Below are 26,257 nucleotides of genomic sequence, written 5' to 3'. Positions count from 1 at the left end.
TCCTGCCTCACGTACACAAAAGAAGACCCTTTCTCCTGACTGCCCTGCCTTTTGAGGGGTGCTACCTCTTCTTGGGTGGCCCACTGGACTTGTAGCACCACATGCCTACTTCTGTTTGTTCGCTGGACTAACTCAACAGTGGGAGTTTGGTTCTGTGTCAGTAGCTGGAAAGTGTCATGACAGAACCAGAAGCCCAGCAGGTGCAGCTCTACTTACTCTTTCAAGTTGACGGGCTTGCCTTTCTCTGCCTCCTTCCTCAGGTTCCTCACCAACACATCTCCATAGTGGCCAATGATGTGGAACATCTACACACAAATACAACACCACCTGACTTAAATCCAAGAATCAAGTCCTAAAATTACACAGCTTTCATAAGCATGAAGCAGTAGGGACATCTAATAACAAATCTTATCATGTCTCTTCCAGGACATGAAGCTAAAAGACCATTTTTAGGAAGCCCAAATTCAGCAAACTACCCCTAAGAAATGGACTGTGATCTTATTTCCTACCTGCCCACGGATGTATTCCTTAACTTTCTAATTGAAAACCCTCCCTTTCTTACCTCCTTGAGCTTCCCACTGGTGAAGGTTGGAGACAGCACTGTTCGTATTCTCTTCCATTGTTCATCCTCAGACAGAGAAATGGAACTTTTCATAAATCCCACTGGACCAAGAGACTAGCATCAAAGCAAAAGACATTTTGCCTTATATAAGTTTTGAAGGTCTCAGGTTGTGGAAAATTTGTCAAATGGATAGAAATTATTCAACAATTATTTAGTGATTATCTACGGAGTAGCAGGCCCTATATCAGATGTTCAACAGATATTTACACCAAATGCCTACCTCTCTGAGAAGCTGAAAAACACATCCAGCCACTTGATGTGCTTTCCAGCCTTTATATCCCAATCTCCTTTTTAGTGTAAATGTGTTTGGGGAAATCTGGTAGGGAATACTCCTCCAGGATAATACACAGTATTAACCCCTAGTCCTACCCTATGCAGAGTATAATTGGATTGGTAGATATAGCCAGATAGCCCTGGCAAGCTGCATGTTGCCTCAGACCAGTTCTGTCTTTGCATATGTCTGCAGCAGGAGCAACTCACAAAACAGATGTCTTGTTATGGTGATTAAAAAAAATACCATATGGCACAAAAACAGACACATAGACCAATGGAATAGAATAGAAACCCCAGAACTAGACCCACAAACGTATGGCCAACTCATCTTTGACAAAGCAGGAAAGAATATCCAATGGAAAAAAGACAGCCTCTTTAACAAATGGTGCTGGGAGAACTGGACAGCAACATGCAGAAGGTTGAAACTAGACCACTTTCTCACACCATTCACAAAAATAAACTCAAAATGGATAAAGGACCTAAATGTGAGACAGGAAACCATCAAAACCTTAGAGGAGAAAGCAGGAAAAGACCTCTCTGACCTCAGCCGTAGCAATCTCTTACTCGACACATCCCCAAAGGCAAGGGAATTAAAAGCAAAAGTGAATTACTGGGACCTTATGAAGATAAAAAGCTTCTGCACAGCAAAGGAAACAACCAACAAAACTAAAAGGCAAACAACGGAATGGGAAAAGATATTCGCAAATGACATATCGGACAAAGGGCTAGTATCCAAAATCTATAAAGAGCTCACCAAACTCCACACCCAAAAAACAAATAACTCAGTGAAGAAATGGGCAGAAAACAAAAATAGACACTTCTCTAAAGAAGACATCCGGATGGCCAACAGGCACATGAAAAGATGTTCAGCGTCGCTCCTTATCAGGGAAATACAAATCAAAACCACACTCAGGTATCACCTCACGCCAGTCAGAGTGGCCAAAATGAACAAATCAGGAGACTATAGATGCTGGAGAGGATGTGGAGAAACAGGAACCCTCTTGCACTGTTGGTGGGAATGCAAATTGGTGCAGCCGCTCTGGAAAGCAGTGTGGAGGTTCCTCAAAAAATTAAAAATAGACCTACCCTATGACCCAGCAATAGCACTGCTAGGAATTTATCCAAGGGATACAGGAGTACTGATGCATAGGGCCACTTGTACCCCAATGTTCATAGCAGCACTCTCAACAATAGCCAAATTATGGAAAGAGCCTAAATGTCCATCAACTGATGAATGGATAAAGAAATTGTGGTTTATATACACAATGGAATATTACGTGGCAATGAGAAAAAATGAAATATGGCCTTTTGTAGCAACGTGGATGGAACTGGAGAGTGTGATGCTAAGTGAAATAAGCCATACAGAGAAAGACAGATACCATATGGTTTCACTCTTATGTGGATCCTGAGAAACTTAACAGAAACCCATGGGGGAGGGGAAGGAAAAAAAAAAAAAGAGGTTAGAATGGGAGAGAGCCAAAGCATAAGAGACTGTTAAAAACTGAGAACAAACTGAGGGTTGATGGGGAGTGGGAGGAAGGAGAGGGTGGGTGATGGGTATTGAGGAGGGCACCTTTTGGGATGAGCACTGGGTGTTGTATGGAAACCAATTTGTCAATAAATTTCATAAAAAAATTATCATGTGAAAAATAAGAAAAAAAATAAAAAATAAAAAAAAATAAAAAAAATACCATAGCTAACACTAAAAAGGTTATGAATCTATTTGATATTCTGAAGAAATGATGCAGTTATGTGGATATCTATTCCCCCTGTATTTCCCCAAAGGGACAGAAGGAAAAAGAGAGAGATAATTCTTTCTCAGTTTGGGACTGACCTATCAGCCAACAAACTCGAATCTTTCTTCCATCTTCCAAAACTGTATTTTGTTTTAATACAGATATCTCTACCACCCATTCATATTAAAAACTTACAAACTAGGAATAGATGACATCTTCCTCAACTTCATAAAGAGTATCTAATAACCCTACAGCTAACATCACCTCAATGATGAATGATTGAGGTGCCTGAGGCCAGTCCTGACTCCTGTCACTGGACTACACTACCACAAGGGTCCACAGCTAAATCCTGAAGCTATACACATATACACAGCCAGCATGGACTCTAGTCACAAGCCCTCACTGTCATGCACACACCAGTGGCTAGCCCCTGAAACCACCTGTGTGCTCAAAGTTGGTGATGGACCCCACTGGTGGCCCCAACCCTGTTTTGGGCATGTGCCTGCTTTCAGCACCCCCTCTAATGACTGTGTACATAGCACCAATTCTGGCTACCATTCTGCTTGTCCCCTGGTGCTGGATCTGGTTGTGCTACTGAAGATCCCAACAGCCACTGTTGCCACAAGAACCTTCCACTACTCTTGCCAAGGATCATGCAGTTGCTGATGTTGTGGCCCCCAACTGCCTGAACCCATCATGCTCTCATGGATTATTTTCAATTATCCAGTCATACTGGGGAAAAAAATGAAAAGGGCTGGGAAAAAAATGCCAACAGGACCTATAGGATACCATCAAATGAAACAATATTCATATACAGGAGACCCAGTAGGAGAAAGAAAAAGTGGGAAGACTGCTTATTTAAAGAAACAATGGCTGAAAAGTTCCCAAACCTAGGGAAATATATGGAAATCTTGGGACATGAGCTTAAAAGTCCCCAGTAAGATTGAATCCAAAAAAGACTTCACCAAGACACATTATAATATAATTGTCAAAAATGAAAGACAAAGAAAAATCTTGAAAGGAGTAAGAGAAAAGGAGCTCATCATATACAAGGAGGACACCCCTGAGTCTATCAGGTGATTCCTCAGCAGAAGTCTTGAAAGCCAGAAGACAGTGGGTGATTTATTCAAGAATACTTTACCCAGAAAAGAAGACCTTCAGAAATGAGAGATAAAACATTTCCAGACAATCAAAAGTGGAAATAATTCGTAGCCACTAAGCCTGCTAAAGGGAGTTCTTTAAGCCAAAAAAAAAAAAAAAAGGACACTTACTAGTTCCTAATGCTTCCCCCAGCATCAGGAACAAGACAAGAATACCCACTCTAACCACTCTTATTCAACATTGTACTAGAAAACCTAGCTAGTGCAATAAGCAACACAAAGAAATAAAAGACATTCAGAATAGAAAGATAAAAATAGGAGTGCCCCTATTTCAAGTGACATAATGTCAATGTAGAAAATCTTGAGGAATATAAAAAAGAACAACTCTGCATCTAATAAATGAACTAAGCTAGGTTGTAGGAAATGAGATCAACACAACAACCAACCACATTTCTGTATACTAACAAGAACATGTCAAAACCTATTAAAAACACAATAATAATTTTAAGCACTCAAAGAAGGTGAGATACTTTAGGTATACATTTTTATAAAACATGTATGTTTTTCCTGTGCTAAGAGCTACACGTTGGTGAAAAAAATCAAAGAAAACCTAAATAAACATATAGTGTGTTCATGAATTGAGAGACATGACTTAGTAAAGACACAAATTTCTCCCAGATGTATCTATGGGTTTGAGGCACATCTTACGAAGTCTCTGCTATTATGTACACATAGATAAGTTCTAAATTTGTATGGAAAGACAAAGCAGCTGGAAATCTAACACAATTCTAACAAAAATAAAATGGGAGGAATCACTGGACATATGTTTAGAGGTACTATATGGCTACAGTAATCAAGATAGCCTGGCACCAGTGCAGGAATAGATACAGAGATCAATGAACAGAACAGAGAATGAGACACACACACACACACACACACACACACACACACACACAGAGGCACCACTGAATTTTGATATTGGTACAAAAGCAATTCAGTGGAGGAAGTGCAGCCTTTTCACACTAGTTCTGGAGTCATTAGACAGACAGTCAAGGGCCAAAAACAAAGATCTTTGACCTAAACTTCACATCTCACGATTAACACTAAAATTAACACAAAACAGGGGTGTCTGGGTGGCTCAGTCGGTTAAGCATCCGACTTCAGCTCAGGTCACGGTCTCACAGTCCGTGAGTTCGAGCCCCGCATCGGGCTCTGTGCTGACAGCTCAGAGCCTGGAGCCTGCTTCCGATTTCTGTGTCTCCCTCTCTCTCTGCCCCTCCCCTGTTCATGCTCTGTCTCTCTCTGTCTCAAAAATAAAATAAACGTTAAAAAAAATTAAAATTAACACAAAACAGATCACAGACTTAAATGTAAAATATAAAACTAAATGCTTGTAGAAAATCCTTGGGACTTAGGGCTAGGTGAAGAGTTTTCAAACTTGATGCCAAAGTCATAACCCATAAAAGGAAAAAATGAATAAACTGGTCTTAAGAAAATAAAAAACAATGTTTGCTCTGCTGAACACCCTGATACAACAAAAAGAAAAGCTACACACCATGCCTACAAAAGAATAGTAAGAAGGAGACTTTTGGTGATGTGGAACAGCTCTGTCACGTGATTGCGGTGATAGATACACTAATCTACAAGTAAGATAAATGTTCAGACAGCAACACACACACACACACAGACACACACACACACACAAATGGGTAAACATAAAACTGCTGGAATCTGAATAAACTCTGTGGCTAGAACCAATGACAAATTCTGCTTTGATACTGTCCTATATAGTTAAGCAAGATATTATCTTAGAGAAAACAGCTTGAAGGCCACATGACATGACACCTCCTGGGACAATTTCCAGTAAATCCATTATTATTTTGAAATAAAAATTTTATAAATAACTATGTAAATTTAAAATAAATCCATGCCTACCCGCCGGTTTGTGAAGACAGAATAGCATTCTTTCACTAGTACTGTTTTGATCATGTCCGGATCTGTGATCGCCAACACTGGCTGTCGCCCATCATAAAACCTATGTCGGGAAAACAGAGCTGATTAAATTTAACGTGCCAGTTTCTGCAGTGGCAGCCACTCTTGGAAGTCCAGACTTTTAACCTGATGTTACTTAATCCATTCTCTGAGACCATGGTCAGAAATAACAATGGAAAATTTATTAAGTCTATGTGTGCACATGGCTGTTTCTGGGACCATTCTCCATAATTTTTTGCATGTTAAAAATATTTCAAATATTTTAGAAGTACTTCAAACATTTTAAATATTTTATATATATTATCAAAAAAAGGTTAGTAAATAATTGAAGGCAAGTAAATTATCTAAGAACAAAAAAATAATGAAAGAGACTCCACCCACTCAGTCACTAATAATTATAATTTTGAAGATATATCAAACACATGAAATGCACATAATACAATATTAGATGAAAATTGTAGGCACAGTGATCACAAACATGTAAGATGTGCCTGCAAATAAAGACATGAAATGCTCAAAAAGTGATGGCAAAATTATGAATCATTTCTTTGCCCTATTCTCTAAAATATGATTTCCAGTTACATTTTAAAGGAAGTATTATTTAAATATTAAAGACATATTCTTGGTAGCATTGACTGAGAAATTTTTTTTTAATTTTTTTTTCAACGTTTATTTATTTTTGGGACAGAGAGAGACAGAGCATGAACAGGGGAGGGGCAGAGAGAGAGGGAGACACAGAACCGGAAACAGGCTCCAGGCTCTGAGCCATCAGCCCAGAGCCCGACACGGGGCTCGAACTCATGGACCGCGAGATCGTGACCTGGCTGAAGTCGGACGCTTAACCGACTGCGCCACCCAGGCACCCCTCTTGACTGAGAAAATTTTGAACAAAAAACACAAAGAGAATAAAGTAATACAGAGAAACATTCACTTTAATGTTACAGAGTAATAATAGAGAGTAAAAATCATGTTAGGTATATTTACCTTTATTACTTATATTTCTCCTTATAGGTGGGTCCCAAGTGTGAGTCCCTTGGGCTCCATATAGGTGACAACCCTTAGTAGCAGGGCAAGTCCACTTGTGACACATGTATCACACAAAGCTGACTCCTTATATGTGATCCATCCCAATTAACCCTGACCTCCTGACTGTCCATATGACCAGTTAATGGGAACCAGCCACTGGCATGAGGTTTAGATTATGCTTAATTACAGCATCCTCTGGCATTGTGTTTTCTACTACAAATCATTTGCATTTGTTAGAACAAAATGGAAGATTTTCCATAAGTCCCCTATTCTTCCTCTGATGTTACAAAGGAACTTCAAATGCTTTGTGATCAGATATAGAAATGGAGGAGAACCACTGCACTAAATGCTCCCCATCTGCAAAAAGTATTCTAAAACTCAGAAGGTTTCAGTGTGAGTCGAGTATACTTCGTGTTGAAGCAGTAATAGTTGTTAATGAGGTGGCACTTAGATTGGCTCTCCCATCAATCTGATTATCTTTCTTGGGTGATTTCCCACGTCTTATCCTGTTTGTTAAAAAACACAAGCATGGACAAGGGACAGTGGTTTAAAGTTACCCTCTCTTTTCATGATCTCACAGCCCTAATACGACTTCTACTACCAGTTAAATTTGGATTCTTGCACCTCACCCCACATCCTCCAAATTCTGTGTTAATGGAGGATGGAAACCAAGAATCTGCATTTTTAACAAGCCTTCGTAGGTGGTCTTTATCCATAGCCAAGCATGAGAACCATTTACTAAATACAGAACTGGGGCCCACAATGTAACACTAACTCTAGCCAGAGCTGACCAGTACTGAACGTAGGAGGGACACTGGAGATAAACCAGTGGCAATCCAGAGATCTGTGTTCTTTCTATTCTGCCATGTTGCTTATGGGCCACACCAACTCAGCAGAGCCCTATGGATTCTGAGGACTTGACCAGAGAAGATAAAGAGGTACAACACTGGCTGTGAGCAGCCCAGCACCACACTATACCTCTCACACTGCTTCAGCAAACCTCTAGCCAACCTCATTGGGAGCATCCACTGTAAGCCACCGAGGCCATACTACAAAATCCCAAGTCCATCAGCCCACCAGGGAAACACTGTGCTCTGGAAATTTCCTACATCTCTTCCAGTCTATAGAATTGGAAAAAGAAATACTTGACTATAGTTTTATTGGAAAGTCTTGGCTTAGTACTAAAATACAAAACAAAACAAACTACATACTTTCAGACAGAGTAAGAAAGAACTGAGCAGAAATGGTTTTCCATTCTGTTTACAACAGCCCTTCTACCAAAAACACATATTAATCCAAACTATAAAAGATACCCTGCAGCTCTCCTGACCAGATTCATATTTGGACCTGTACACCTGGTGACACATGCATTCCTGGGAAGGGGAGGTTTCAGGAGCTTTAATTAGAGGGCTTCATCCCAAGGGGCTCTCGACTGAGACTGTCCACACCATGAGGGCCTCATCATAAAAAGCCTATCACTGGAAATTTCCAGAATACTCACCCCCACATTCTTCCATATGTTTTAAAACATTTCTCGTCAAATTCACAAAAGCCCTGTGAGAAGAAAGAAAATGTATTATTAATCTAAATGTACTAAGCCTTACCTCTAATGGGCACAAAAAGGACCCAGATCATATGAAATGTGGCTTACTATTTCTCACTGGCAGATAGAGGGAAGCTCTTATTCACACGCATCTTACGGGAAAGGAGAGAAAACAGAGACATGAAACGGAGAATTTCAAGTCCTTGAACTGACTAATACTGCTCATGCCGAACATCTTACTTGTCTGTGAAGACTATGTAACCCTTGCCTTTCTGACATGTTTGGCTTGTGCATGAGTTGTCTCTAAATCTCATAACCATCTGGATTATTAACTTCAGGGCATCATGAGAAAACGGAAGCTGAGGGAAAGTCAGCATGGCCTGAACAACCCTCAGTTACCACTCTATTCATTGATCTCATGAGCCCTACTAGATTTTCAGTAGATTTAGGAAATTAAGACTCCTGTGCCCTCTTTCAGTTTGGCAGACTTACAAAGTGTAAGACATTTTGTTGAGTGAGAAAGTGAGAGATGAGTGGATGAATGACAAAGTGGACTCGCTTCCAGTTGTCCAGTTCTCACATGGAAAAGAGGGGATGATGTCACCCCTCCACAAAGAATGGTGCAAATTAAAACACTTGCTCTGAGCTTTCACTCATGTCACTTCAAAAAAAGAAAACAACAAAATTTCCTGTCTCTATGTTTCAGCTGTGATATTTGATGTTTTCACTTTACAAAGGAAGGTTCCAGAAATGCGCGTCTTGGGATGCATGTACTAAGGAGTTAATCTGGAAAAGCGGAAAGAAGATTACTGCTCTGTTGGAAAGGAAAAAGCCCAGTAAGTTCTTAACAATAACTGGACACTGAGAGCCAGGAGAGGTAGGATCTGAGGAATAAGTCTCAGGTCTTCAGGAAAGGAACTCCAAGGCAGAGAGCAGCCTGTAATATAGACTCTGCCTGCTGGCATTCAAGACATGAGCTCCTACCTTCTGTTCAGGAGCCAGGCCTTGGGTGAGGCATCAGAGCTGGATTAGACACAGTGGCTCTACCAAAATTCAGTCTGTGTGTCTGCTAGTACATTCCATTCAGGTACATTAAGTCTTTAATAGTTTTGTCAAAGCATCTCTTTTCTAGTGATTTTGTATGAGTGGTTCTACCTTTGTGTGAAAAATAACATACACACATACACAACTCATTTAGAATTAAAGTCTGAAAACAATAGATAAGCAATATACTGCCTCAGTTATACTCCCCCCTGCTCAAGTCACCCATAGGATGCCTTCTTTGAAGATACAGAGGTAAAGCCAAGAGCTCTAGTTCAACCTCTCAAATGTCAAAAGATGTCACAGGTGGCAAAGGGTGAGTTAGAGCCATGGAAACAACTGTAGGGGTGGGGTGGGTTTTGGCCAGTTCTTGAGATAATTCAATTATGTGCAAATCACCCAAAAGTGAATCTTGGGTTGCCTAATAAACTGAAGTTCCAGAGACATCCAGGAAAACAAGGAGGCTACAAAGAGCTCATGCTATGAACAGGAAAGTCTGACTTTAGCATACAGAGCTTAATGAGCCAGTACCAGGGACCCACTTGATGCTTTTCTCCTAATACCAAGTACCATTATGCCTTCCTGGGAATCTGCACCTTCCAGAAAGAAAAGCCTCTTTATGATGCTCACAAGCTGGAACAAAAAGTCCTGGGCTGAAGTGGCCAGAGAGCTGGACTGCCAACTGAGGGAAAACCTGAGGCTCCTAACAGCAGACAAGAGAGCCCTGAGCTATACCTGGCCATGTGCTGGGTAGGGCCTGTAATACCATTTCTGGAGAGTTTGAAACCCAAGACTTCCTCCTGAGGAGGATCATGTTTACTATGGAACTAAGCTGGGATTTGCAACCATAGGAAGAAAAAGAGGAGGCTGGGTGGAGACTATGACACCATTTCTGGAAAGTCTGAAACCTAAGAACTTCCTGCTGAGGAGGAGTATTTTTAATATGGAACTAAGCTGGGATTTGCAACCATAAGAAGCAAAAGAGGGAGCTGGGAGCTCAAACAGCACCCACCTGACGGTACCCCAGAGCAGTTCCCACGAAAGGCAGAGGTTTTGGCCCAGGAATTCCGAGCTTCTTAAAAAGTCCATGTGTGTAGGTCCCATATCTGTAAAGTGAAAGAGAAAGCGATGGTGAAATAGGTGTGGAGACTGGCCAGTCACTGATACAACTAGAACAGGTAAGAGAGGAGGTAACATGTAGTCAAGAAATAGTAACAGCAGATGGGTATTGAGGAGGGCACCTTTTGGGATGAGCACTGGGTGTTGTATGGAAACCAATTTGACAATAAATGTCATATATTGAAAAAAAAAAAGAAATAGTAACAGCAATCCAAACAGCAATAATTACATTCACTCATCATCTCCTTTCCCATCTCCACTGTGAGACCCACAAAGAATGATGATGATTAGCTAAAAGCAGCTGGAAACTACACCATCCCAAATCCTAGACTGAACATTTGATAAATGCTTCCATACTGAGAGCTCCTACAAGGTTCGTGCTGAATTCTTCCAGAAAATTCACTCATGACTGTTTAGTAAGTGACACTGCCATGACTTTGGAGCTTGTCACTCTCCAAAGAATGAGAAAGAGAAAATTGTTTTCCTGCTCTGATGAATGATGATATTTTACTAAATATATCCACTCAATACCAGACGGTTACTGAGAGTCTACCAATAAAATGTTCTTAGCAGTTTCCTCAGAGAGACCTTTCTGCTTTTCCTTCATTGTAGTCCCTGTTGGTGTTTTGGATCAGGTCCTTCTTTTAAAAATTTTTTTAAACGTTTTATAAACGTTTTTTTAAACGTTTTATTTTATATTTGAGAGAGAGAGAGAGAGACAGAGCATGAGCAGGGGAGGGGCAGAGAGATGGAGACAGAATCTGAAGCAGGCTCCAGGCTCTGAGCTATCAGCACAGAGCTCGACACAGGGGCTTGAACACACAAGCAGTGAGATCATAACCTGAGCCAAAGTCAGACGCTCAACTAACTTAGCCACCCAGGCGCCCCTGGATCATGCCCTTCTTAAGTCTATCTTCACAGAAGTCTTAAGCAACCACAGTGTTCTTATTTCTGTACAATGAAAACTGTGTCAAAGGCTCAACTGGCCTCCCTAAAAAGTGAGATCCCATCAGGTCCACCCAAGTCTCTGTTGTCAGGCATTCTGGTTCTCTTCAGCTACAGAGAAGGGGGATTGACCCATATGTGCCCAAATGAATGCCATATTAAAGGATCAGTAAGTAAACAATCCATCCCCAGGCTATTCTTCCCCCTGTGGAATCTGGTCCTCTGACCTGAGATACTCATCTGTTCAGCACACTGCAAGGCCCGCTCAATTTTTCAAGATGGTCACTAAGTTTACTGACTCTGTGCATCACTATCTCAAAAGTCCATTACAGATGGTGCTCCCTAATACAGGACTGCCTGCAATTCATCCTTCAGGAGTTGCCTGTGGAATCCCACAACTGGGGGTTCTGGATCCTTGCAAGCCTTACTGTTAGGTGTTGCTGAGAAATAGCAGAGTGGAGGAAGGAGAGGCTGCCAACACCGTTTTAACCATAAACTCGCTAGGCCTACAGGGCTAACCCCATAGAGGCAAATTAACAAAGTGGTGGGAAAGGATGCTAACTAGAAATGGTTACATACCCTGCAAGTGCTTTCAGCTAACAGATAGGGAGCCTTCCAAAGTTCACATACCTCCAGTTCATAGCAGAATACATGTTATGCAACATAAAATGAATAAGGACAAAACATTCCAGAGATATTCCTCATCTCCTCTTCTAAGCTAGCATTTTAGACAGTACAGGTACCAAGTATTTTGTGCACATCCAGCATTTCTAATATTACGTGATTAAATAAACTCCCCAAATTGCAGGAAAGGACATGTTTGAGGGACCCAGCAGAGAGACCTCAACCCGACCCAGCTGGATATTTAGATCCTTCCTCTAGAACACTTTGACATATGTGCACCAGATGTCAGAAGTACGGGTGGCCATCACCAACACAAAAAAATCAATTCTGGGAGCACCTGGGTGGCTCAGTTGGTTGAGTGTCTGACTTTGGCTCAGGTCATGATCTCATGGTTGTGGGTTTGAGCCCCGCATCGGGCTCTGTGCTGATAGCTCAGAGCCTGCAGCCTGCTTCAGATCCTGTCTCTGGCTTTCTCTGCCCCTCCCCCACTTGTGCTCTGTCTCTCTTGTCTCCAAAATAAATAAACGTTAAAAAATTTTTTAAAAAATCAATTCTGGCTTCTGGACCATCAACATGATAATTCAACTCCCAAGTGAGGCCAAACAATTGAGTGAATGTGTCAGCAACACTGGTCACAAGGCAAGATCTGGTCTAAACTCACAGGGCTCCAATACAATGCAGAGGTGGAGCTAGATGAATTTTTCTGATTCATTCCAGCTCCTCTCTTTTTGGTAGATTAATGCTGCTGTTGGTACAAATGAAGGGGCTAACAGTAAAGTGACTCATTTTTAGTGCCTTTACATTGCACTGATAGACAGAGGGCCCTGTCTACAGCTACTGACTCTTGACTACACCAGTGTCTTTTAAGTATAACATACTGTTTGCCTGGTGGCAAAGACCAGTGACAGCCCCACTGCCAGATAGACCAGACACAGTATGACTCACATGGTATCCCTGTTCCCTGGCCCTAAGCAGATGAGATGCTAATCCTGTGGTCCTGTGATGACCCCCTGTGGGACCAGAACCAAGGAGTATCTCTGGAAGGTCTGTTATGAGGGAGGAATACTCTCCCACTCCATTCTGAGCCCTGGATGCCTCTCACATCAGCACAGGCTGTCTTACTACTTGCCTGTGATGAGAGGTTAAAAATAACCTGCTGGGCACTTGTAAACATATACACAACCTATATCATAGAAGTATGCATGTGTACACTAAATTCATATTCCCAACATGACTCTAGAAGGCTGAAGTTATTTATGCACCATTATAATCACAAAGGCTAAACTAACAGCCTCCTTTTAGACTTCAGAAAGAACAAGCTGGAAATAGTCTTATCTCAGTAAAAACCCTAGTATTAAAAAGAATGAAATTAAACCACATCAATTACATTTAAATGTCATTGGGACAGAACATGTTGTCACACCCAGCATTCCTAACCTTTCTCTCAGAAAATGAAAATCAGGCTTATATGTCCTATGTTCACATCCTCATGCCTTTCTATTCTTAAAGAAAGCGAAATTGAGATAGAGGTCAAATGTGACATAGAGGGGACCATCCCTACCCACAACTGGACACTAAGTCCTTTCCCAACCTGCTTCAGGATACTGGGAAACCCACCACTGAAAGGAATTCCTCTGCTAATGATTTTTATTTTCCTCCTGTACTGTAACATAGAGGGAAAAAACATATTTAATGTCCAAATTTGCTTTCAGGGCTATGTCTTTGCAGCCTGCTGGCAGATTTCATATTGAGGGAGGAAGAAATCTCTATACTGATGCTAAACTTCCCAGACACTAGAAGGAAAACCTGAAATGAATAGAATTTCAAGATTTCTGCCAAGTCTCTTCAGCTCTAAAGGTACTCATTTAGGGTAAGGAGTTCTGCATATTATAAGGTCAGGGAGTGGCCAGGAGAGGGGCACAGAAAAGAGGGAAGAGTCCATTCTGAAGAGGAAGGTGAGGCACATCCAGCCTCCCTGGAAGTCTGAGTGTACCAGTGATTTGTGTACATGATGCTTGGTGGCGGGAGGGAGGGGAGCAGGAGCCACCTGAGAGACACAGGCCCAATCCTTTTACACATGTCCTGCAGCAGACAAAGACCAGGAAGGTGAAGATAATGAGACAAGACCCAAGCTACTCCCTCTGCCTCCAGAATCCCCAGATCTTGGGATGGGGTGAGGACTCCACAGCACAGGGGTCTGTTGATCTTAATCTTCCTCAGGTGAATTGTGCTTGATAGGTTTACTGTGGGGGGCCGGGCCCCAGTGCCAGGCTGAGACTGGGTCAAGCAATGTTCCTTGTTGACTTAGCCAACCCGGTGGTTCCCCCTCCCATTCCCCCACTTTCAAGGGCATACGAAAGCCTTGTCAAGGCTGAGAAAGTTCCTGAAGCCTGTGGTCTGCAGGTGTTGGCAGTAATGCTACCTCCCTTTTTCTACCCTGAGTCAGATAGAAACAAACATGGGAATTGTGTTTTGCTAGCAATCTGTCAACAAGGTCTTGTGACCCGTTCAGAAAGTTCACAAGGTACACCGAACTAAATGTTTTGGCTGGCAGTGATCATGTGAAACCTGATTATTCTTAGAATGACCTGATCCATAAGAGTCTTATATTATAAAAGATTGTGTACAGCAACAATAAAGCCATCACTTGGGCCATCAGCCCAGGGGGCCCTCCTGTTCCCAAACTTTCTCTTCTCTTTTTTTCTTACATTCCCCTACCCTCAGGACCCTGACCTCGGTGTTTGTCGCGCCGGTCGCGACAGTTTACGTCCCAACTTGTAGTGAAACAGAAGATCATCCCAGGAGAAAATAATGTCTCTCAGCCCTCCTAACTACAGAAATTGGAGTTGGGGTATGGGGGTACTCCTTTTGCAGATCTGGGTGAGGTCAATAATAACCCCTTATGTGTTTCTAGCTTGTTTGAAGCACCCAACACTTCAGGAACTTCCTTTTGTTAACTCTTCATCCACAGAGCAGAAAAGAAAAAGGGGTAGAGGTTGCTGATTAGCAGGGTTCCAGAGGCGATGAGCCTGAACAGTTACTCACAGATAGAGGAGCACCAGGCTAGTAGCCAGAAGAAGCCAGGTTTCTATGGAAAAGCTTGGGATCAGGTCCATGGCCACTTTCCCTCTGCCAATCTCCTCTACTCTCTTTCAGCAGTGTGTGGCAGTCTGTGCTGGCCTGTGCGTGTGGAGCTTTCCTTCCCACCAGCGGTGATTCAGTGAGGCTGGAATATATATAGTGAAGAGGGGGCGGGGCTGGAGCTACAGCCAGTAGAAGGGCCATTGGTGCTCCACCTGTAGGTGCTCTACACCCATGAGTGTTGGCAAAGCATCATGAACATTCCCAGTTTGACCTCCTTTGAGTCAATATTTTGTGGGAAATCAATAAACAACTCAATCAGTGTTATCAATAATCCCAAAGGTTACAGAAGTTCACGTAAAACCATTGTCCTTAAATCTCTAAGTTGCCCTTGTCACCATGACTGTCTGTACCCTTAAACACTTGAAACCCTTCACACAAGCTGGGTCTACTCATCTTTACCCATGTAGTTTCCTCTGCCTAAAAATGTCCCTGGGCTGCCTAGAAGGATCCTACTCATCCTTCAAACCCAGCTCTAACAGAATCTCCTCTGTTAGAGTCTGTCCTCGCCAACCTCCTGCCCTGGGAAATTTCTGTCCTATGAGCCCCAGTTCTCTGTACCCTCCATTCCTATCATTGGTCTCTACACCCATTTACCTTACACAGAGAGAGCTTCTCAAGGGCACAGTCTGGGTACTTACCAACATTATGTCCCCAAAGTATATATGCTCAGGGGGGCATCCAGAAAGGTTGATGGACTTGAGTTGGTAGAAGTGAAATTACTGGGCTTCCTAATATCCCTGTGGGAAGATCACTGATGACCTTGCCACTTACCTGCTGGGAGAGGTATGAGGACATATCCTCTGGAAATTATATCAGCTCATTTTCATCACTCTGACTCATATTCTGTGTCTGCATGTCCTGAGAAACCATGGATTGCATGGCATACCTCTGGAATCTCTGGGACAATGGAGCCCTGCTCCATTTAAGAAATAAATGGCTCCAAGCTGGAATACCAACACAGGACAGACATGGGAAGCTGGAAGATGATCCCCAGGAAAACTAGAAGAGAAAGTCCCAGGAATTCTGAAATATTTCTGCCCCCTTTTGGTGCCTTCATTGGGCACCATTCCATAGGGCCATGCTATTACCCTGTTTACAGATGTTAGACTGAGATTCAGTGACTGCAATTGTATTTCCAACAGCCATTGATCACAAAAACATATTGTAAATAAGTGAACATAAAGGGAGACTGTGCTCAGCAATACTGATATTCAACGTTTGCCCTTCCCTGATAAGGGTCCCTACTTGGGAAATAGACCCAAGTCTGCAACAGTGAACTGGTTAAATTTCTGTCCCTATATCCTTGGCTACCTGCACAGCAGCTCCCTCATAATTCCAGAACAAAGGACTCTGCTTCATCTTAGCAGGGAATACAGATGCTAGCCAAGATGGTACTAAGAGTATTGTTCCCCAGCAGAGAGGTACACAGAATCAAGGAACGATTCCTGTCATTTGATAATTCTTGACAACTTAATGCTCTCAACTAAACACAAAGCCTTTTTTTATTGTACTTGGAAACCAAGCCTCTGTGGGAACTAATAGACTTTTATCCTTCTCCAAACCCCATGCTCAGCTATGATTATTTCATAACTAAGCTTAAAATGAGCATCCGCCTACCCTCTTCACCTCAGAGTCTGCTGCAGCTGGTTGAAATCTATCCCAAAAGTGATAGGCTTGTCATTGCTGGGAACTACAATGCAGCCAGCACTGAACCAATGCAGATGGCTTTGTCTGCAAGGGAGAATAATAGAGGCATGAGCTTTGTGCCCCATTGTTCTCCACAAAGGAACACCTGCCATGACAAGACTCGCATCCTCAGAGTTTGAAGCATCCTCAGAGTTTGTATGAAAGAAGACACTGTGTGTCAGAAGAACACCCCATAGACTCCATGGCTCTCATCTACTTCCTATACTAATACGCTCATCATGAACTTTCCAAACTCTGTTCCAAATGCATGTGGTAAAAACAGATCTCAGACTCAGATATCTCTCAAGTTGAAGATAGAGAAAACTAAGATAATTATAGTACAGCCAAGTAAGAATAACTATGCATCCTCCTTAACAGTGAAGGATTTATCAGCTTCTTTAGTCTCCTTAGCTACTGGTCAAAATTGAATTGAATAATATTTAGGGAAGACTTAGGCTCAGATATCAGTGTAGGTGAATAAGTTGTCAGGACTCAGGGATGCAGAGAACCCAGCTGTCTTATATTCTCATCCCTTTGTATTGTTAGTTCACAGGACATCTCCTTGGGGAAGCATGGCCTGACTTCCACAGGCCAAGAGAAGTGCTCACAGTAGGGGAAGCAGTGTTGCCCTGGAATGATCTGTGCATCACATTCAAATTTCACAGATCATAGTCTCAAGTGTGCAAAAATGAAGGAAAGGTTAAGTGTCTGTTCCTAACTGGGAAAACTCCCATTCTTCTCAGTAAGGCCAAACTTGATCTTGCCAATTCCAGGTAACCAGGTGATATTTAAGTGTGGGTGTCTGGGCCCTACAGTTTGTGTGGGAGTGATGAGAAAGTGACAGGTTGTGAACATCCTGGCATTGGAGGAGGTGGGAACCTCTCCCATTGTCATTAGATGTTGGGTGGGCTCTACACTTGCTGCATTTGGTCCCTGGGCCAAGACTATATAGACTATATGAACCCAACACTCTAACAGGGAGAGAGACTAAACCAATAACCACACAAACATTGAGCTAAAATCAAGATACCTGCAATAAAGTAATAGTATTTGGTATATCTGGTGACTTTGCTGAGCCAGATACCAGACCCTCTGCAGGCCTTTTAGAAATGGTCACTCCACATGAACTCTTAAAATAGTTTAGTCCAAGGGTGAGAGAGGGCAAGAGTTATAAAATAACTCTAAATAATGTAACATATTTTCTTCTAGCAAGAGGAGGACACTTGACTTCAAGTTTTAATTAGAACATACTTAAAAGGTTGGGTGTTTGGTGGATGTGGACTGTTTACTTTTTTCCTTCTTACTGATTATGTTTTTTTTTTTATTTTTTTTTCAACGTTTATCTATTTTTGGGACAGAGAGAGACAGAGCATGAACGGGGGAGGGGCAGAGAGAGAGGGAGACACAGAATCGGAAACAGGCTCCAGGCTCTGAGCCATCAGCCCAGAGCCCGACGCGGGGCTCGAACTCACGGACCGCGAGATCCTGACCTGGCCGAAGTCGGATGCCCAACCGACTGCGCCACCCAGGCGCCCTTACTGATTATGTTTAAATGGCTCTTTTTACCTCCTTGCCTGTGAGGAGCTACTGAGAATGTTAATGTTTAGAGACTTCATTTCCTGGACTTCATTGAGCCTACAGTGCCTGTCCAGTTGTGTAAACACAGGGGTTGGAGCAGAACCACCACACCTCGTATTTTCTCACTCTATAGGATCTAAAGCCCAACTGGGATGAGATTCCTCTCATCCCCTTTCTCCTAGTGGGCAGAATTTGTCTCTAAACAGTTCCCTAAGTAGAGTGCCTTGTAGGTCAATAAAAGCTAACCCCCAAAAAGAACCAAACAAAAGGAGTAAGGAGAGCTCATTCCCTCCTTAGCAACACAGTATTTTTATAAAATTCAGTTTGGATTTCCAGGAAGAACTATGACCAGAGCAATTTGAGTGAGGCATTCCACTTGAGCACAAATTGCCCAAAATCTCACTAATCATATAAATTTTAAACTGTATTCAAACATAATATTTTAAAAAATAATATTAATGCAAAGAGATCAATAAAGGATAAAATATCATACTTTAAATAAACACATGTTCACTAGGTTAGTTTTATGTAACTAATTCACTCCCAAAAATGGGAGGGAAAATACAGGAAAATTAGAGAATAATACCATGAGTTCTATCATCTGGCCAATAGGGATTTTAGAACACAGACTACATACAATGAAATAATTCAAGAAAATTTCCCAGAACTGAAGAGCAAAAGTCTCCAGATTGAATGTCCAATGCACTGCACCACCCGCTATAGCCCTTGAACACAATGTGGTTAGATTTCAATATAAATTTATTTAAAAACAGAAAAAATCAGAAATGCAATTCCTCACCACTCCAGCCACATTTCAAGTGCACAATACCCCCATGTGGCTGGAGACAACCATATTGGACAACACAGATACAGAACATTTGCATCATTGCAGAAAGGTCTCTTGGACAGCTCTGCCTAGAATAACGGATGACAGCAGATTCATGAAGGCACATTGTCATGAACTTTCAGACACCAGGGAGAAAAAGAAAATCCTAAATGCTTGCAGAAAGAGTGAGGGGAGCAAGATCCAGGTCAAGTACAAGGAATCAGAAACCAGAAGGGCAAAATCTTCTCAACAGCAATAGTAGAGACAAGTCCCTATGTCTACAAGTTCATGGAGAAACTTCTAGCTCAAATCATCCATCAAGCAATTCTATGCTCAAATCATCCATCAAGCATGAGGGTAGAGCAGAGATATATTCAGAAATGCACATTCGTTAACAAAAATTAACTCCTCTTCATTACTCTTCTGAAAGCTACAAGGAGATGGCCTCTACAGAAATGAGGGAGAAAACCAAGAAAGATATCAGGTGGAGAAAGATGCCACTGGTTTTGTTAAAACTACCATTAGCACTGTTCAACTTTTTAAAGAATGTACATCTATACATTTGATTTTTTTAGTAAAATAAGTTTTTAGAAGTTTTTAGTAAAATAAGTTTTTAGTAAAATAAGTTTTAGTAGAATAAGTTTTTTAGTAAAATAAGTTTTTTAGTAAAATAAATTTTTAAATAAATTTAAAAATATTTTTTTAGAAAATAAGTTTTTCAGGTATCAGCTCCTCCCAACCATTTTTGGGGACAAGTGCTCCTTCTCTGTGCTCTCAAAGCACTGAGGCTGACCTTCCACCATACTGAATCTATCTATTCAAGGGTCTGACTTTTCCCCACCAACAGGGCACATTTGAACCTGATCCAGAGAAGTGCCTAGGAAATGTTTGTGGATCTGAACAAAATCCAAAACAAGAACCTTCCTGCTGACCTTCTATACATGCTGGAGGTTCAGATGTACCTCCTGATAGCTGATGCTGGGAAATCCCCAAATTACAGGATGATGAGAGGTACTGGTGTAGTCCATGTGCTATTTCCAATATGTGTTTCCCAAACAGACTCAAGATATTTTACTGAAGACCTATGGTGTGCTCGGCAGTGTGTAGGCCCTGAGAGGACAGCAGTGGGGCCAACAATAGCCTCAAAACATCCCTGCCTTTTGTGGGTCTGGGAGGTCCATCTCATCCCTGCCTTTTGTGGGTCTGGGATTAATGAGTTCATCTGGAAGCAGCACAGCATAGTGAATGAAGCCACACGCCACCTTTTCTACTCTCTCACCTTGAGGAAGTCATTAATCCCTCTGAGACTCAGTTTCCTCAAGGGGCTGTTAGGAGGATTAAATGAGAAATCGGTAAAATTAAAGTCTTGGATTTGAACGGTGAGACTCTTTCCAGTTCTCTGATTCTTTTATCTTTGTTAATTGGTCAACAGTGTTATGGTTCCAATTGCAGACATGAGAGATACAGTGCTTTTGAAAATACACAGATGCTTGAAGACAATGTAGCTTTTTAGCTTTTCACAGATGACATCATCATCCCCATGAGACCCTTTTTGGGGTGAGATTGGGGAGGGGGAATTTCTTCATAAAACCACTTCTTGGTCACTTGGGTAACAAGTTTTCTAAGTTCAGTCTTCTGATCCTGTCCCCCATTGTCCTTTCTCTGCCCCTCCCAGAATGAGCTCAGAATGTTTGGGGGTGTGACTTCTGGGCTAGAAAAGTGGGCCTCATTCCTCTCTCTACCCTAGGCCTTACAGGTGACACCTGATCCCTGCCCTGGTTCTACAGAGGGTCCTTGATGGTTTTAAGCTGTGTCCATGCTCCGATCAGGCCTGGGAGTTGCCCCTGATGACCTAGGCCCTTCTTACTGGCATGCAGGATCCAGCCCCACCCTCCACCCAGCTTTGATGAGAGTTCACATTCACTGCTGCAGGTCCCCTAGCCCTCCTGTGATAGTCATGTGCAGGCCCATAGGGTTTCTACACAGATCCTGGTATAGGCTGAATTATGTCCCTTCCAAATCTGTAAGTTGAAGTACTAACTGCCAGAAATTCAAAACATGATTGCAGTTGGAAGTGTGGTCTTTATGAAGAAAAAGATGTTAAACGTGGTCACTAACATGGACCCTAATCCAACATGACTGGTGTCCTTCTAAGAGGAGATCAGGACACAAACATCCACAAAGGGAAGACCATGTGAAAACATGGAGAAGATGGTCATCTGCAAGCCACGGAGAGAGGCCACAGATGGAACCAACCTTGCCAACCACTTGATTGTACTCCTGGCCTCCAGTATTGTGAGAGAATAAACTTCTGTAGATGAAGCTCCTCAGTCTGTGGTACTTTGTTATGGAGCCCAGCAAATTAATACTGATCCCTTCTCCTCTCATGGGATGGAGCAGGGGACCTGGGGCACACTGGATGTACAGTAATTATGTTTCTGTGTCTCCAAGTAATTTATTAGATCCTCTTGGGTAGGAGCCACAACTTCTTCGTTTCTATATTCTTGGGCTTAAGAGGGCTATGGTTGGCATGGTGATTTTGAAGGAATGCAAGAATGATGGCATAATCTCCTTTTTGAAGAACTTCCTTCAAATTTTAGTAACATGGAGAGTGCAGAGGTCACATTACTCTGTAAATAGTCCGATTAATCATTAGCACCAGTTTTTGTCACATAACACAAAGGGTCATGAGGCTTAATGATGTAGACCACTTGCAAGTCACTGGAAAAGGTAGGATCAAGGTTTGGATAATGTGGCCATGGCCATGACAACATTGATACCTGGAGCAGCTGACTCTAAGAGCAGTGCTTGCTTCTGGCACTTCACCTGAAGTCAAATGAAGGTAAGTCAATTCACCAAAACTACAAGACATTAAGACCTAGCATATTCTATCACTTTCATTCTTATGTGAGAAACAGACATAACTCCACAAAAATAAAGATACTGCTAGGGGAACCTGCGTGTCTCTATTGGTTAAGCATCCAATTCTTGCTTTCAGCTCAGGTCATCATCCCATAGATTGTGCTGACTCTGTGCTTATAGCATGGAGCTTGCTTGGGATTCTCTCTCCCTCTCTCTCTCTGCCACTTCCCTGCTCACACTCTCTCTCTTAAAATAAATAAATAAACTTAAATATATACATACATACATGCTGCCAGTTGTTTTTTTAAATTTTTTGTTAATGTTTATTTATTGTTGAGGGACAGAGCATGAGCAGGGGAAGGGAAGTGAGACGGAGACACAGAATCTGAAGCAGGCTCCAGGCTCTGAGCTGTCAGCAAAGAGCCTGACGCTGGGCTCAAACTCACAAACCACAAGATCATGACCTGAGCTGAAATTGGATGTTCAACCAACTGAGCCACCCAGGTGCCCCAAAGCTGCCAGTTGTTTTACCAACCAAAAGGGAGTTATTCAGGAAAAAAAGAGAACTGCAATCCAGGACAAACAAGCTTCAGCAAAACCATAGATAGCCAAGTCTAAAGAACAAAGGGAGTTATGGGTTTTTTTTTTTTGGGGGGGGGGGTATTTGTTTATTTTTTTCCAGGAGAAAAGGGGAGGCTGGGAAGGGGGTTATAAACTAAAATTCACGGAATAACCTTGGAGTTTGAAGTGTGGTGGCTTCTCATTGGCAGAGCTCTTGTTGGGGAGAAGGGGTTCTGGGTTGTGGTGACAAGGAAAGCCCTTCTTCCTGCAGCTGGGATAGTAAAGTAGTGCAAGGTCAAGTCTATCTCTTCCCATTGGGTCTGAGTGGTAGGGTGTGACAGTGCCCCCTGCCAAACCTCCCCACTCCATTTCAGTGGGGGTCACATGACTAATTTTCACATGACAAAGGCACTTCTAGAATGGGGATATTGCTATTGCTCTTTGGAAAATTCCTGAACAGCATCTGCTGATACACCATTAACTTCATAGTTAAAGCTCTCTGAAGGATGTATGTGATTACTTTCTAAAATGGCAGATGGAAGCTGGAGTTGACAAGGCTGGAGCCCAAATGTCACAACTGACATGGCCTCCTGAGGACTGAAGATAATACAGCTATGAAGGTAATAGCTGACATTGATTATGTGCTCACTATGTGCTCCCTGGTCTGTGTCCTAAGTACTTCACATATACACATCATCTGATTCCATCATCACTTCTGATAGGCACTGACATTATTCTCCTATTTTATAGAATCTGAGGCTCTAAGTATCAAGGCAGTAAGGTGTTAAGTAATTAGTTCAAGGCACCACGTGTAAGTGTCTTTAGAGGAGGAAGGTGCCAAATTCTGTCACTGGGCAGCATACTCACTCCCCAAAGGCTGAGAGTACTGGCTCTTATTAGCTCACGGTTGTCCCATTCTCAGGGACTCGCTCTTGGCCAAACTGAAGCCATTTCACCTGGGAATTAGTGCCCCAGTCCAATACCAACCAATGGGGTACAAGATGCCATCTCCTGTCTCAAAGTGACATCCACTCTATAATACAATTCCTGCCCCAGGGCTCATCATGAGATCAGGCTCCCCCAAGACCACACCCACTCAGCTTTTCCTCCTGCTCTACCCCACTCCCCTCAATCCTTTCCCCCGAGATCACTCCCTGAGTAAAACATTTGCTTCAGAGCCCCCATCTCAGGCTCTGCTTTTAGGGAACCCAACCTGAGACAATGACTAAACCTGAACTAATTTGTGCACAGTAGTATTCACTGAGGGACATACAGGTGCTGAAAGGCAGCCCAAGCCCTAAGGGCCCAGCTATGTAAAAGTGGCACCTTTTCCTCATTTACCCAAAGCCACTGATTCATCAAGACTCAGTCCTGATGAGATGGGATTCAAAACTCAGGAATTCCAGTTTCAGAGATCCCCGTCTCTCAATCACTGTGTGGTGCTGCCTCCTTGTATTAAATAATACAAGTCAGACGAAGGCAAGGGAAGGGGAGAGCTGTGTACATCCACAGTTGTTCTGAACCACTTCTCCCAAGAACAATCACAAGCTTCCAGAAGAGTCTGTTCCAAGAACTATGTTCCTGATCAATCTCAGAGTAAATGCTGACCTGATATTTCATAATCTGTAATTCCTACAAGACATTTTCCACCAAAGTCAGGGCATGGACACTGACACATTACTGCCATATATTCATCATAGCCCTCAATTCCCCCAATTGTCCCCACAATGTTCTTTACAGCTGAAGGACCCAATCCACGCACTGGAGTTTCCATGTCACTCCTCTTTGGTTTCTGTAGTTCAGTCTGGAACACTTCCTTAGTGTGTCTCTGACTTTTATTGAAAAACAAAATTCCAGCAAGTCAAGTTGAAGATCTTATTGGCTTTATTAAGCAATTCATGAATTGGCAGCATCCCACCTGACAGGGAGACAGATGCTCCCAGGAGGTGTACAAGATTCAGGGTTTTAGAGGAAGAAGGGTGGGGCAGGAAGTACTTAGAAGGAAAAGCAATGATTGTTTCAGGCCAGGACCCCATCTCTGAGGGAAGGACCTGCAGGGTTTCTATCTTGCAGACAACTCATCAGGAAATTTCAGCCAGACTGGTAAAAGGTCACCTTCCTGGGATAGGTTGAAAGTGTCATTAGTCTTGGTTTGCTGTGAGGTGGAATTTGCAGGCAGGTGACTCCACTCTGGGCTTGTTTCTTCTTTTTTAATCACTTTCATGACCTTGGTTTTGTTGAAGATTACACACCAGGTACAGATTAGGAGTAGGTATTCCTCTGTCAGGTTTGTCTGACTTTTTTTCAGGATTTCTTTCAGGTTTTCCTCCTCAGCAAGAATACCCCAGAGGTGATGCTCAGTTCTTTTCACCAAGTCCTATTAAGTGACACACCGTCACTTCCTCCTTTCCCTGATGACACTCATTCATTTCCCAGGTCTCTCTCTGTGAGCTGCTCTTTCCTCTGGCAGCTCATGGGTGTTTGAGTGGTAGTACTTTGAAAATGTGTCAGTGTCCTCATCAATTATAATCAAACCTGTATTTATTATACTTGTGGGTAATTGTGTTTTCCTGTTTTATTCAATGGGATAATCAAACCTGTATTTATTATACTTGTGGGTAATTGTGTTTTCCTGTTTTATTCAATGGGTCATAATCGCTTCCCGTCCTTAGTTATCATGATGCCCAAATCATGCCTGATGGGCCCATAAAACCTCTTGGGCTGTGTCCTTTGGATGTGTCCCCATCACTGTTCAGGACAAGATGCTCCAGGCTCATCATGTGCTCCACCAGCCTGGAACAGCCATTTCTTTGAAAAGCCCTAGTTGCTTTCAGTGGAAAATGATGTTAATAAGCCAAGATTTGAGCACAAGTTGTGCTCATTGCCTTTACAGTGTCACTGTTTCTAAGAACTGTCTGTGGAGAAAGGTAGGGGATATGTGTTTTCACCTACGTACACACATCTATTTATCTTTAAGTCAACCTACCTATCATCTACCTCTCTAGAAAAGCAGGATTTTTTTCACTGATATACTCAGTTCTAATCTCTGAATACATAATCTCATTCCTGTTTTCTCCCTTTCCATCAGTGACTCCCTTCTCCAACAGTGATAAACCTGGCTTCCATTTATCCCTAATATATTCACTTTTATCAGTTCCCCTTTATGTAACTAATCCCCACTCCATCACTTAACACCCCCTCCTCATACTCCTTGTGTTGCCCATCTATATTTAGGATGTGGTGGCTCTCACAAGACCAGCCCCTCTGTGTGGACACTCTTCTCACTAAGCTTGGGCTCCCACATTCATGCCAGGCTACTTCCATATGTGGACATACTCCCGTCCCTACTCTGTCTCTGTCTTTGAGTCATTGTGACTCCTTTTTCTGCCCTGGAGCCCCAAGGTAGGGGTGCCCACCTGGCTGTGTACCACCTATTAGTTTAAAACTAAATTATCCAGGAAGGAAAGAAAATGGAAGGGAAGAGAGGAGAAAGGAAAGAAGGGGAAGGGAGTAAATGGGGGAAAAAGGAAGAATCCTGTGCAGCTTCTCATACCAACTGAATTGGACAAATGCTTTTAG

At 42.4% G+C, this 26,257-nt stretch overlaps 1 protein-coding gene across 5 annotated transcripts in view; it reads right to left on the bottom strand.

Annotated features, from left to right (window-relative positions):
- Positions 1-23,575, bottom strand: part of LOC125154086 (cytochrome P450 3A12-like) — an 80,885-nt gene extending 57,310 nt beyond the window's left edge. For 4 of the 5 annotated variants that reach the window (XR_007147666.1, XR_007147665.1, XM_047837806.1 and 1 more), the window contains exons 1-6: positions 15,067-15,860; positions 10,346-10,439; positions 8,251-8,303; positions 5,667-5,766; positions 563-676; positions 217-305 (exon numbers count right to left, since the gene is read on the bottom strand). Coding sequence is in view for 3 of the 5 variants with exons in the window: in XM_047837806.1 (XP_047693762.1) it covers positions 217-305; positions 563-676; positions 5,667-5,766; positions 8,251-8,303; positions 10,346-10,439; positions 15,067-15,137 (521 nt within the window). In the remaining 2 variants the exon portion in view is untranslated. Of the gene's footprint in view, positions 1-216; positions 306-562; positions 677-5,666; positions 5,767-8,250; positions 8,304-10,345; positions 10,440-15,066; positions 15,861-23,565 lie in introns of those variants that run through there. The other variant, XM_047837805.1, reaches the window with a different exon arrangement.
- Positions 23,576-26,257: the final 2,682 nt, after the last annotated feature.

The sequence above is a fragment of the Prionailurus viverrinus genome, chromosome E3, assembly GCF_022837055.1.
Source record: "Prionailurus viverrinus isolate Anna chromosome E3, UM_Priviv_1.0, whole genome shotgun sequence".
NCBI classification, from domain to species: domain Eukaryota; kingdom Metazoa; phylum Chordata; class Mammalia; order Carnivora; family Felidae; genus Prionailurus; species Prionailurus viverrinus.
This window is presented reverse-complemented; position numbering and strand designations above follow the sequence as displayed.